The sequence below is a fragment of the Talpa europaea genome (genome assembly GCF_964194135.1).
Source record: "Talpa europaea genome assembly, chromosome: 4".
Taxonomy (NCBI): domain Eukaryota; kingdom Metazoa; phylum Chordata; class Mammalia; order Eulipotyphla; family Talpidae; genus Talpa; species Talpa europaea.
The window spans coordinates 18,784,276-18,798,841 of record NC_140070.1 but is presented as its reverse complement, the minus strand read 5'-3'; the positions used below and the strand labels follow the sequence as shown (position 1 = coordinate 18,798,841).

Genomic DNA, 14,566 nt, shown 5'->3' with positions numbered 1-14,566 from the left:
GGCCACTCTCTGCAGGGAGTTCACGTGTTCTTCCCGGTCTGTGTGGGTTTACGCTCAGTATTCTGGATTCTTCCCACATCACCAGAATACACACAGGAGATTCATTACTGTGGCTCAGTTGTCCCAGTGGAATGAGGTGTTTGTCTGCATGTGGATGAAAGAGAGAGACAGACAGACAGACAGGAACTTGTGAAGAAAGGGCATTCTGTCCAGCATTGGGTCCTCTCTTGGGCCTTGAATTGCTAGGATAAGCTCTGTTCACCTGGGACCCTAAACTGGAATAAGTAAATAGAAAAATGAGTGAGTGATTAAAATTATTTTAAAATAAAAATTAAAGTGCACAATAGTCTGATAGTCGTACAAATGCACTGCAATAAACAGTGATATAAAAGCACTCAGCACTCTGTCCTACTTGTGAGTGCTTGTTTTTCACCTCTAAGGGGGGAAAGACATTCCTTACAATTTTGGTTTTGGAACATTTGTTTCCTAACTTAATCCTGTTGCAGTGAGTATGACAGGATCACAGTGCCCCAGGATATCTGTGACCACAAACAGAAAAGTGTGACATTGGAGAGAAAACTCAAAGTTTTGAAGAGGTTTGGTTATGAACAGCAAGGTATAGCTATTGGAAAAGTTCTCACTCTACCAACAACTTTAAGAACACTTCACAGTAATGCTGAAAAGATTAAAGCTTGTGCTTATGCTTGAAGGGTAACAACTTTAGCTGCCACAAAACTAACTTGAAATAGAAGTAGGACAATGGGAAATACAGACAGACATGTGTCTGGAAGCAGCACACACATCAGGGAGCCCTCCATGTTTGATAATGGCCCATATAAATGAAGGCTCTCAGTTGTGAAAATGAGCACTTCATGGCAAGGTATGGTTGCCTTAAGCATTTATGGAAATGGTCAGAACTGCAGATGATGTGCAAGTAACAGGTAAGTCTTCCAAGTGCTGACAAAGGAAGCCAGCTTTACTAAAAAAATGTTATTCTAGGGCCTCCCCTGGTGGCACAGCAGTTGAGCGCTGTGTTCTGAGGCGCCGCAGCCTCTGCAGCGCCAGTTCGATCCCCTGCCACCGGCAAGGGTCCCACAAAAATAAATAAATAAATAAATAAATGTTATTCTAGAAGGGAGATACACTGTGCAGGAAATGTTCAGTGTATACGAGACAGGTCTTTTTGGGAATGAATGTCTGAATGAACTTATATTTCTAAAGAAGAAAAACCAGCACCACAATTCAAGATTATCTGACTTTCCTTCTTGGTGGTAATGCTTCAGGAGATTTTAAGTCCACACCACTGGTTGGTTATCATGAGACACCAAGAGTTATGAAGGGTTACTCTGTCTCACCTTTCTGTTGGTTGAAAATCAAATAAAAGCTGAGGAAGGAAAACTTTATTTGAAGATGATGTAATTGTCCGTGTCAAAAATCCAATATGATCATCAAAAATCATCAACAAAACTACTCAAACTAGAAAGTCCAGCTAGTGAGTTATTCCAGCTATCAAGATACACTGTTAATATACACAAGGCAATTGTATATACCAACTGTAGATAGCATAAAGAATAGGATACAGACGTTTTTAAACTCTAGTTACATAACATTTAAAAATATTAAATGTGGGCCTCCCTGGTGACAAGCACCTCACTATGGAACAATCTGTAGCCTCTGCAGCACAAGATCCATCCCTGGCCAGCCAGGGAACAACCCACATGGCGCAGCAGACCTCTCCTGACTCTCCCGCTACTCCCCTCAGCAGTGTATTTCAGTCAGTCTGCCTGTTCTGCTTCCCACTCTGTCTCTGTTGAATCCTCTTGCCCCCCTGCATCTCTGGCCTGTACCCCAGCTCTTGTATGAATAAATAAATAAATCTTTAAAAAATATGTATTAAATGGGAGTAAATCGGACAATGCACTAGGATTCCTGTATATATGTATTGCTGAGAGAAAGAACAAAATTGATAAAAATATATACCTGGAAAAAAACAAACAAAAAACAACAGAGCAGGGACTTGGGGCAGATCAAGAGAACAGGGTTTTATTATAATTCACTTCCTATTTCTGCCCAGGCACCAAAGAATATTATGGGACCAAGAACCTCAAAATAAAATTTTGCTCCTTCTGGACGATGCTCCCGGTCACACAGCTAACCTGGATGACATCACGGGTATTGTTCCAGTCAACTTTGTGCCTCAGACACAACCAGTGTGATTCAAACAGGGGATCGGGGTGTCAGAGCAACACTAAAAGCCTGCTACTTAGGGCAGAAGCAAATGATTAAGTTCTTAAGTGGTGAAGACAAAGCCACTGTAAGGCAAGTTTGGTGTGGCCAGCATTCTGAACGCTCCTGAAAACCTGAGGCAAGGCCCGACAAGAAAGCGCCACACTTGTTGCCAATGGAAATCTACCCAGAATGCATCGCGCACTTCCGGGGTGGCAGCCGCCGCCATCAAGCGCTCTCAGGGGTTTGCCTGGCGCCCTCCCCAGGTCGAATTCAGTGAAAGAGATGGAGAAGAGGCCGTTCAGTGCCTGGAATCCCGTGGAGGCCGATGAGCTAGTGGGGATCTCATGGAGGTGGAATAGGAACGTGCTTGAAGAGGAGGGAGTTGTTGAAAGTGAGGGTGCAGCGCCTCCAGGAATCCATGTGTCTGAGGCTTTCCAGAAGGTAGAGCTGCGGCCATTTCCACCAAAACAGATGGACAGAGAACGAAGCTCAGCAGCAAGCAGGATAATGAGGGATGCAACTGCTGCAGGGAACTATACGGCCAGAATTAAGAACAAGCCGTGGACATCGGTTGTTTTTTTGGGTATTTTTTTTTTTTTGGTTGCTGTTGTTATTGTTTTTTTAATTATTATTTTATATATTTTTACATCATTTTTCATTTTTGCACAATGTATGCATTTTCATCTTGGTTATAGTCCCCATACTATATTCCCACCCTCCTTATTTTGACCCTAATCCCTCCTCCCCACCCCACCCCAGCCCCATAGTGTGTCTCTGGTTTGTAGTTGTTTGTTGATTTTGATTTTCACTTTATTATAATTAGTCTTTTTCCTGGTCCCTTATTTAGTTTTTCTAAATTCCTGCTATGAGTGAGACCATCTGGTATTTTTCTTTTTCTTTCTGGCTTATTTTGCTGAGCATGATCCCTTCCAGCTCCATCCATGTTGCTGCAAATTGCATGAGTTTATCTTTTTTGATTGCTGAGTAATATTCCATTGTGTATATGTACTACATCTTCTGTGGACATGGTTTTTAAAACTCCAGTTAATCAAGAAGTTGGAGCAGCTGCAGCACCAGCAACACCAGGGGTCATTTGGCTAAACCTGAGGTGACACCAGGCCCTGGGGACACCCTACCCTTGCCTTCTGAGGTGGCTGTGACCCAGATGCCCTTCTGGCTTCCATGGTCAGGACCAGGGCACAGCCTCACGGGACTGTCACCAGGGATGGGGACATGCTGCCCACCACCACCAAGACAACCGTCACTCACTGATTCAACCAAAATTGGTAAATGATTTTTTAAATTAATCTTTCTTAACTGTGTGTGTATGTGTATCATATACATTTTAGTGTTTAATATTAGAAGAGTTTGGGTCTCTTTAGAAGTAGGAGTACAAGTTTTTGTCAAATGTGCAAATATCAATATGAAATATTAGATGTTAGAGTTTTATTAGATATTAGAGTTTATATTATCCTCTTTATATTATCCTCTTTCATCCATCTTTGGATGAAAGGAATTTGTTTACATTTTAATGAAAAAATTATTAATAACTTCTGTTTCATATTTAGTACCATAAGGTGAAAGTAATCTTTCATGTTATTTTCTAGGAACGTTCAATCTAAAAACCATCCATAAGATTTGTGTGTGTCTGTGTAGTAGTTGTGAGGTTGGGTTAAACACAGGTTTTTTAAATATGAATACCCAATTAACACACTTTAAAAGAGGTGATCTTTCTCTCTGTGTGTTGCAACAGCACATTATCAGAAACCAGGTGGCTGCCTGCATACATAGGTCTATTTGTTCTTCTGCTTTGACAATCATTGTGCCAATAAGTGTATTGTAATTACTATAATTTGGTCTGTCTTGGTATTTTTGTGTAATATGTCCAACTTGTTTTTCTAATTTTTAAAGACTATCTTGCTGTTTTTTTTCTCATTGTCTGTATGTGCACATTTTAGAGTAAACACACACACATTATACACACACACTTCCCTGATTGAAATTTGATTATGATTGAGGATCTAAGGAAGTTTTATGAATTCATGAAGTTTTGGAAACTCAACACTTTTATTAGAAATTAAAATTATGAACAAGGATATGTATCATAAGAAAACAATGACAATAAAAATATAAAACCCACATCATTATAAAAATGTACCTCTTAATTAGTATAGAAATTGAATTCTAATTCATAATAAAATCAATAGCAAGATTTCTTTTCATATTAAGTTTATAAAACCTAGCCCTTCACTTGTTATCTTATGTTTTTATATTATTTTTAAATTACTTCTCGGTTTTTGATAAACTGAGAGACATTTATATTAATGTAGCTCTAGACTTAGTTGAAAATTGATTTAAGAGAACTTCAATTTTCCTTTTCCAATAGAGAACTCTAAAATAAGACTCATTTATCAAAGTAGGTTATTATTATGAAACTATTGTCCTGATTTTTATCTACTCCATTTAAAAAGCACCATCCTTAGTGTAAGATTATTTACTAACCTTTAAATATCATTTACATTAAAATGAAATATTGTCTTTATTAAAGGCTTAAAAATATATACCCTGACAACTTTTTAAAGTCAGTAAAAAAGCCTGATCTATATGTTATCTCAGAAATATATGAAATCGAGGTCAAAAGAGTTCAAAAGATCAGTGAAACCGAAAATTAGAAGTCTTAACTGTGGTGTTGGAATAAAAGACACACAGATTGATGGAATCGAATTGAGATCCAAGAAATAAACCCACATTTATATGGATAGTTTATGTAAGACAGAGGTGCCAAGAACATACAATAGAGAAAGGAAAGTCTATTTAAATAGAGTTGGGAGAACTGGTCAGCCACATTCAGAAAAATAAAACTAGACCCTCAAAACGTACACAAAAATTAACTCAAAATGAACTAAAGACTTGGATGTTAAACCAGAAAATAAAATACATAGAAGAAAACATAGGCAGAACAGTTAGACATTAGCTTCAGTGGTGTCTTTGGGGACTTGACGCTAAAAGAAACAAAAAATGAAAGCAAAAATAAACAAATGAGATTATAGTAAACTAAAAAGCTTCTGCACCATGAAAGAAACTACCATAAAAATGAAAAGATACCCTCATCAATGAGAGAAAATTTGCACATCATACATTTGACAAGGGGTATGCACATAATCTACAAAGAACTGATACAACTTAATAAAAAAAAAACAAATCCCAATTAAATATGGGCACTCCTCCAAAGGAGACATAAATGACCAACAGGCATATGAAAAAATGTTCCAAATCATTTATCATCAAGAAAATGCAAATCAAACCACAGTGAGACACCACCTCAACCCAGTGAGAATGGCCCATATCAAAAAGACAAAGACCAGAAACAAATGTTGGCAAGGGTGTAGAGGAAAAGGACGTCTCATACACTGTTGATGGGAATGTAGAGTGACCCTGCCCCTATGAAAACAATATTCAAGTTTCTAAAAATACTAAAAATTGAACTAGCGTATGATCCAGTAATTCTACCCTTGATAAGTACCCAAAGAATGCAAAATTACTAATTAGAAGGGATATATGCACTCCCATGTTCATTGTAGCATTCTTCACAATAGCTAAGCCATGGAAACAATCAAAGATTAGTAAAGGACATGTGATAGATACACAGGATGGAATACTATCAGCTATAAAAAAAAAGGATGCACACTTGCTCTTTGGGATAACAGATGGAACTAGAGGGGCATATGCTAAATGAAATAAGCAGGAGGGAGTAAGACAGACAGCAGATGATGTCACTGATTTGTGGAATACAGAGAAACAAAATAAAGGAACTGGCAAAACTACACCAAAAAAAAAAACAAACCTAGAAATATTTGGAACAAAGAGAGGAGTGGGCTCAATGATACAGGATAAAGGAATAGAGGTGCCCTGGTGGTGGGTGTGGTGTGGTGGTGGAACACCTCTGAGGCGGTGTTAACCTATTCCCCTGAATCACTTACAGTGCTGTAAGCCAATGTTACTTCAATAATAAAATAAAATGATAATTTATCTTCAATCAAAAATGTTTAGAAAATGTTGATAATTGTTTCTATTTTTTAAAGCATTCTTATCAACACACATAAATAACATTCTTATTTGCAAAAACTGGAAGCCAAATAAAGTGAAGCTGACAGAGTGTTCAATTATTCTCTATAAACAATAATTTATCTTGGATATTCTACCTTGATGTTAGTTTAGGATGCTGTTGGTCATTTTCCTTCCTAAGAAGTCAGGACTGATTAGGGAAGGAGTGGGTGGTTTCTGGACAGTGATATAAAGCAGCCTGAATGGGGCTGAAGGAGCAGAGAGGTGGAAAATTGCACATTAGCTGTAATTATGGACCAGAATGCACCCAAATAGACTCCTTAGGAACAGGGATCCAAAATGCTCACATCTAGAAATTCTTCCTATTTCAATATGGGATCACTGATATTTTCTGTTGAAAATTTCTGTAAAGTATAGGGATCATTTAGAAAATTCTCAACATGCTTGGTTTACTTTGTGTGGGTGACTAAGCATTAGGAATGTTACCTAGTCGTGGAGCTGGGTCTTCCAAATGAAATGAGCTTACAATGATCATTCCCACTTCTACACCCCCACCCAGGTCACAATCTATAGAAAATGTAGTAGAGAAGGTGACTGAGAAATGCTCAGTGGGAGGCCAGGCTCTATGCTTGTTTTTGTTTTGCTGCTGTGTGACAGAAGACCACACTAATTCAGGCCCAAACACACCTTGTGATTTCTGGACATTTATAAATAGGTAAAAGAACAAAATCAAAACTCTTACAGCTGGAAATGTCTAAAAAAATATACTTATATGATAAAAATTCAATTGATAAAATGTAATTATCTGACAGAAAAGAAGAAATTATGGTGATTTGGGATGTGAGAATGTAGATGAGTCTAAGGACTTGAATCATTAGGGGCTGGGTACAAATGAAAAATGAACCTAGAACCTGCCCTCAGTTGCTAATGGCTCCCTTGCACCGTCTGCTCCCTTGCACGGTCTGCACCATTTGCTCCATACATGCCCAGTAGGGATATATGTGCTCAAGAAAAGTGAAGCAGAGTCAGAGGACACAGGAGGGAGCTGCTGCTTTAGACACAGGGACAAGGGAAGGCTTTATGCTGAGGTGGTATTCCAGCAGATTGTGATGAATCAGGAAGATGCTACTGGAAGCCGTCCCCAGTGAATGGGCACTTCCACTGCAAACAGAAAGAAACCACATGCCATATGTTTTATCTCATTTTATATTGAGTTCTAAAAATCAGTGTGAAATACTTTTAAATAATTGCCTGGATTTGAACATGAAAACGAGTAAAACAAAATTGCATCGGGAGACTTAGCCACTGACATTCCTCAAAGACGTTCATAGCTAAAGCACTTTTTAAAATATGTATAGGAAACTCTGCAGTAACTAGAGTGACCTGAATCTTAATAAAACTGACATACTGTAGTGAAGATGACTAGTTTCTAGTCAGGAGAGTATCATCTATTAGTAGAGAGGAATTTATGAAATTAATAATGAAATTCATATGAAATTAATAATAGACACAAAAAATAGTTTAAGATGCAAAATTACAAAATGGCATATTCCTAGAAAATGTACTCTGACACATTAAGTAGGATGAATACATTCACTAGTGTGTGTGTGTGTGCGCGTGTGCGCGTGTGTGTGTGTAATTGCTGAAATGATGAAATATCAACACATGTTAGGGTCTCCTGAGCCAAGCCTAAAGAATGTGGGGGAATCTTCCAAAAAAGGGTTGGTGAGATCCACTTATAGTCTCTTCAGCATGCAAAGTATTCAAAATTAAATTGTTTATTTGTTTCTCTCAGATAGTCTAACATCTCAGACTGTCAGACAAACCCATACATAGTATAATACTTGTTATTTTAAAGTGACAGTGTGTCATGTCGAGGCTCTGAAGATCCCAGCAGGTGCTGTCTTTCTGGCAAGACTGTCAGGATGCCACTTGGAATCTCTTTCTGGAAGTCACAGTTGTCCTCTGAAAAGATTTGAGCTGATACTGTGAACCTGAAACACCAACCAAAAAGTCACGCTCATCAAAATGTTAAAAATTCCAACTCTCAAGGGAATGTTTTGTACATTAGTGCGGATGACACTTTTGAACAAAAGTTATTTTAATAAATATCACTTTTATCTAAAGCAGGAGACAGTCATATGCAAAACTGTCATTTGAACCTGGGAAGAAGGAAGGGTGTCCCTTCCCCCCAACAATTTCCCCCACTCTGTTATCCACCAGCAAGCCCATTTGTCTGCCAGGGAACCTTTTACTAGAGGTGGGTCCCTAACACCCACGGGTTGAGTGGGGAGCTCTGTAGCCCTGTAACTTCTCAGGGACAGAAACAAAGCCACTTGCCTAAAAGAGCCTTCCCCTGTGGGTGATAAGCCTCCGCTTTCTTTTCCTTCCTGCCACAGAATAAATAGTGATGAGTTCATAGTTCCTGGCGCCTTCTTACTGGAAAGCCAAGAGTTTTTGTGATTTGCAACAAGTTGCATTGATTTTGCTAAGTGAGTAAGTTAGAAGGAGAAAGACAAATACCGATGGTGTCTCTTATATGTGGACGGTAGAGAAACAAAACATCAGATAAAGTCAAACCAAAAACAAACCCAAGAAATTTGACTGTAGAATTGAGGCCACCAGAGGGAAAATGGGTGGGGCACAATGGACTATGGTGGGTGCCTTGGTGGTGGGTGTGGTATGGTACCATACATCTGAAGGGGGTGATCCTGTACCTCTCAATCATATACAATGTTGTAACTCAATGTTACCTCAATTTAAAAAAAATGAGGAAATGTTGGAACATATCCAGCACCCTGGGTCACGTCTATAGACTAACAACAGTCCATTTATACACTGGCCTAATATTTAGGGAAAATTAAGAGTATAGTTTTAAAACAAAGTCAGAGCCTAGTTCTTGGTCCTGACCTATCCTCCAGTTGCTGAACAACCTATCAGAACTTTGCACTTAGCATGCTGCTATAACATCTCTAAAACTAAGTGTGTTAAAATCCCTTCTTTCAGGGGAAGCAAGGTTCTCTGAGAATCACTGGGGTTGCTGTGCCAGTGCTGCCTGGTCTGTTTCTGGCACTGCTTCTTGGGCACAGCCTGGGAGAGTGGGAGGCTGTGTGAATGGCAGCTGCAATAGTAGCTGAGGTAGTGGCAGGAAGGGTTGTCTGTCTACACAGGACTCATTCCATTGGGCTTTTTCAATAGAGGATTCTAACATAAGACTCATTTATCAAAGTAGGTTATTATGGAAACACTGCCCTAATTTTTACCTAATGCATTTAAAAAGTACTATTCTTAACATAAGCATTATTTACTAAAATCTAAATCTCATTTAGGCCAAAATATCTTCTTTAATACAGGCAGGCAGACAGATAGACAGACAGACACACACACACACACACACTTTGGCAGCTTTTTAAAGTCAGTAGAATAGCAAATCTTTTCTATCTCAGAAATAAATGAAAAATGGGCCTCCCCGGTGGCGCAGCGGTTGAGCGCTGGGTTGCGAAGCTGCCTGCGGCCTCTGCGGCGCCGGTTCGATCCCCGGCTGCTCCCCGGCCACCGGAGGAGGATCCCACATGGTGCGCAGACCTCTCCTGCCACCCGCTGCTCCCCTCAGCAGTGTACTTCAGTCCCTCTGCCTGCTCTGCTCCCCACTCTGGCTCTGGTGAATTCTCTCACCCTCCCGCGCTTCTGACTGTACCCAGCGCATGTATAAACAAAACAAACAAACAAATATAATAAATAAATAAAAAAAAAACATGCCTCTATAAAAAAAAAAAAAAAAAAGAAATAAATGAAATGGAAGTTCAAAAAACTGTTCAAAAGAATCAATGAAACCAAAAGCTGTTTTTTTTTTTTTTAAAAAAAACAAAAAGACAAATCTTTAGCTAGGTGCACAAAGAAAACAGGGAGAAAACTGTAATAAATAGAATGGGAAATGAAATGGAGAATTTACAACAGATACCTCAGAAATACAGGGGATCATAAGAGACATTTATGAACATCTTGACGTCAACAAACTCTAAAGTCTGGAAGAAATGACCAAATTCTTAGAAGGATACAACTTTCTAAGATTGAATCAGGAAGAAATAGTAAACTGATGATGACTCATTAAATTTTTTTTTTAATGTACTGATCTGCAGACTTTTTCATTATAAAATTATTAGGGTATCTATTAACTTTATGAAGCATCATTATAATTAAATCTTCAAAGTGACTCTAAGATTAGAGTTCATTTAGAAGGAAAGCATGAATAGCCTATAGCAGAGAGACAGACAGTGATTTCTCATGAGATTCATAGGAAAGCATTTCCCTATTTTCATGAATGAGACCCTACGTTGAATAGGAGCTTTGGGTATTTTCCTCTTTAACAACAACAACAGGTAATAGCCAGTCTTTGCAGTTTTGCTGTGAGCCATAAATAGTTGGTATTTCCTCTTACATGGTAAAACAGTTCTATCAAGGTAACAATCTTGAACAATCTTCAATCTTTCTTTCCAAAACTTAAAATGTCACAAATCACTATATTTTAATTTTTTTATGAGAGCACTGACCTGTTACAAAACTTTGCCCTGTCCATGTGTGACCAGCAAACTCCATCTGGGTCAGTGAGCCTTTTCGAGGGGTATCTGACTATTAGGGGGAAAAATGAGGGATGAGTTTGATTGTTTCAAAGAATTTTAAAAATCAAAACCGTAGCTAACAAAGAACTTACCCGAAATGTATGGGTTGTGTTAGGCCTTGAAAACTGTTCCATGGGAAGAGTTCTTTCTCGAAGAGGTGACCGTTCTATACTATCAGGTATGGCACTTAACACACGGTTTTGTGGGTGCCTTCCTCTGTACTAAATGAAGGATAAGATGTCCTCTTTAAAATGCATATAATCAAGCCTCCCTGGTGGCACAAGGGGTTAAGACAAAACCTATAAAACTATCTGCAGCCACTGTGGCAGGAGCTCAATTCCTGGCCAGGGAGCTACCCACATGGTGCAGCAGACCTCTCCTGACTCACCCGCTGCTCCCCGCAGCAGTGTATTTCAGTCAGTCTGCCTGTTCTGCTCCCCACTCTGTCTCTGGTGAGTCCTCTCACCCCCACCTCTGACCTGTACTCCAGTTCTTGTATGCATAAATAAATAAATCTTTAAAAAAATACATATAATCTTTAAAAACAGCAAAATCTAGATATGCTTCTGTCATGCACTTACTAATCACTTGCTTATTTGAAAATTTTATTTAAATATTGCTAAGTAGAAAGTTTACTAAGCATAATTTGAATATTTAAATGAGATACTTGTATTTTTAACCTGAAATAATGATAGTGTTATAAAAGGACATGGATAACAACTTTAACCACATAAACTTCATAATAATATTAAATTGTCATAGAAATAACTTTGCATTTGTGATGCATCAGACTTCTTTGTGAGATTTTTGTCTTCTTTAATCATTAGATTAATCACTAGGGGGTAAGACAAGCTATCACACACATAAACATTGAAAGCCTTGCAACTCTTGCTGTTGGGAATGGGTGCTTTGCTGTGGTCAAGGAGGCAGAGAAACTCAAGAGAAAACATTGCCACAGTCACTTCCTCTCTCTAAGTCCCCACACTCCGGGTCCTTGTGTTTTGTAAAACAGACAGAGGTCACTTGCAGCAGAGTAAAAAAAGAAATCATTGTAAACCCAGAGAGAATCTGGCTATACTTAGTACCAGTGGAGAACCTTCCCTAGACCTCTAGCCACTGCATGGCTGAATGAGCTTGGCTCAAATAGATTCTGGGTCCACAATGCAAGGAATATGGATCAAGTCAGGTGGAAAAATGAGAGCTGATAAACATGATGGGCATTTTACTGAGCTCTTAATTTGCTAGGCATTATTAAATATCCATAAATTCATTTAATTCTTTATAACAATTCTTTAAAGTAGGAATCATTATTGCCCTTGAATACTAGAAAATTAAGGGAGATTAATTTGTACCAAATCATAGAGTGAGTTTGGGTAGCAGGGTTCAGACATGGAGCTGCCTGTCTCCTGACATAACCTCTGTTATTTTTTCATTCCCCCAGGCTGGCTAACAGATGTTGCCTTGACGCCTGGATTGTCTCAGTTAGTTCAAGTCTTTTTTTTTTTTTCCCCCTACTACATAGTGAATTAACTCTTCCACTCCCTTAAATTCTTACAAGCCATTTACTTTCGGAAAGCAAATTATGGAGATATATTATATGGCCAGTTTTCACCTAAAATATCAATTATATTATCTTCGTATGTTCTCCACCTGACTATATGGTACATTTAAGTATCATGAAACTGTCTTACAGAAACAGGGCGAGATCCAGAAACTGCCACATTCTGTTCCCCAGTGTCTGCGCCTATTGGGGGTAACCTGTTCCGTGAGCTCTGAACTGGCGTGGAGGACAGGAGGTCTGTGCCAGTTTGCCTGTGAAAACAACAACATGTGGCTGAGTACCCTGTTGCAGACAGAGGAGAGACCTAACCACGAACTTCCCAGATGAGCCATAGATCACAAGTTGCCTCCCAAAAAAACTCGTTCAAATATAATGAGCTGAGCTTCAGAAAGACAAACATGGGGAAACCAACACCAGTCATGCTTTCCTTGTTCAGCAGTGACTGTCCACCTGTACTTACCAATGCTGAGCTGTGCCAGCAACTGGGAAACACACAATTGATCCAGTACCTACTCCCCACCCTTAACGTGCTTACAAGTTATTGAAAACTGGATGAGAACATACGAATTATTTAGGCAACAGTGCAAAGCGGCATATAATGAAGTGCCAGGGATAAGGTTCAGAACACCTTGCTGTAGAGTATTTCAGGAATGGAATGATGATTGAAAAATCAATCATAAATGGGTCGGACCTAGATGAGGAAACTACAAAGCTTCATGTAAAATTACAAAAAGGAGATACATCACTAGAGAAGAGGCAACATGTGTTCTTTGATGGGAGACCTGCTACTAATATGAAAATACCCTTTTTTTAAATATTTTTAATGGATTTAATGCTATGAGGGCCAATATAGATTAGATTTCGATCTATAGTTTTAGTATTGTCCTGATGTTCCACAGTGAACTTGTAGTGCATTGAGAAATAGAAAAACTGCCATTTCATTAAAAAGGAAAGCATGAACAAACTCGCAGAAGCAAGCACAGGAACAGCTGCTTTGTTTGTGGTGAGAGAAGATAAGGCCGACAGCCTCGGGTAGGTGATGAGAAGGAACGGAGACAGACACACATCAGAAGAGGGGGTGCTGCCAAAAGGGGGCATATGTTGGTTCTCAGCAGGTCAAGAAACCTTCCTCTTGTTATGTATAAAGCACAATAGAAAAACTGCATAGCCAGTACAGTATATTTATATTAAAATTCAAGGGGTGGGGAAAATTAGGAAAGATACTTTCAAGGAAACCCTGAGCATCGCAATAATGAAAAAAAAAGGTTGAAGACACAGGCCCAGGACAGGGAGGGGCCAGAACAGAACAGAAGGGACAGGGAGGCATCTGGATCATTGGTCAATTACTGGTCTTGCAGCTGAAACCACTGACCCCAGCTGAGCCCCATCCATGGTCCCTTCACCATGAGTTTCATTTCCTCTCCTGCCTATGCTATGGGGTCACGGCCCACATTATTTTCTAGGGCACTGCTCAGTATATGACTGGAACAAAGTCCTTACTATTCAGAGACCCTGAGAACAGAGCCCATGTGGATCTGATGGAGGCTGCTCCGTCTGGGGTAACCCACAAGCCCCGCTGCAAGCGTTTCTGGGTACTGCAAGCTGTGGTTTACCGCGAGAGATACAGACTTACAGTTTTGTCCCCCTAAGGACTTCATCACTGTACACATTGGGGGTTCTCATCCTCTGTGAATCTGAAGTAAGAGAAGGCAGCCTCCTGTGTGTGGGTGTTTTCTTTGCAGATGTCTGTGGACCGCGAGGATCTGAGAGGCGTCCCAGGCGGTGCCTGGGCAGGGAAAGAGCACTGGCCCCTGCGCTCAGGGATCGGTCCTCCAGCTCATTCCTGAGTGAGGGAAGTGAGGAGAGAGACTCAGAAGCAAGCACTCTGAGAACAGGGCATGGGAATAATTGCCCGTTTCGATGCCCTGTCTAGAGGACTGTTGGGAGCACTGGAGGTGATTATTTGTTAACTGAGTGGACAGACTATCCAATTCCCAATTTATTTTCATTTGACCATTCAATGTCAAGGAACAATCGGCCACAGGACAAAAAAAAATTCCAAGGATATCATTGTCTGAAATCTAACAGTCAA

The 14,566-nt window shown here is 39.5% G+C and overlaps 1 protein-coding gene across 1 annotated transcript in view; it reads right to left on the bottom strand.

The window, feature by feature from the left end:
- Positions 1 to 8,214: 8,214 nt before the first annotated feature.
- Positions 8,215 to 14,566, bottom strand: part of FAM149A (family with sequence similarity 149 member A) — a gene marked incomplete at its 3' end in the record, with an annotated part of 38,589 nt that continues 32,237 nt past the window's right edge. Inside the window, exons 10-14 of the mRNA XM_084231602.1 lie at positions 14,108 to 14,317; positions 12,605 to 12,725; positions 11,006 to 11,134; positions 10,845 to 10,923; positions 8,215 to 8,288 (exon numbers count right to left, since the gene is read on the bottom strand). Coding sequence (XP_084087728.1) covers positions 8,215 to 8,288; positions 10,845 to 10,923; positions 11,006 to 11,134; positions 12,605 to 12,725; positions 14,108 to 14,317 — 613 coding nt within the window. The remainder of the gene's footprint in view (positions 8,289 to 10,844; positions 10,924 to 11,005; positions 11,135 to 12,604; positions 12,726 to 14,107; positions 14,318 to 14,566) is intronic.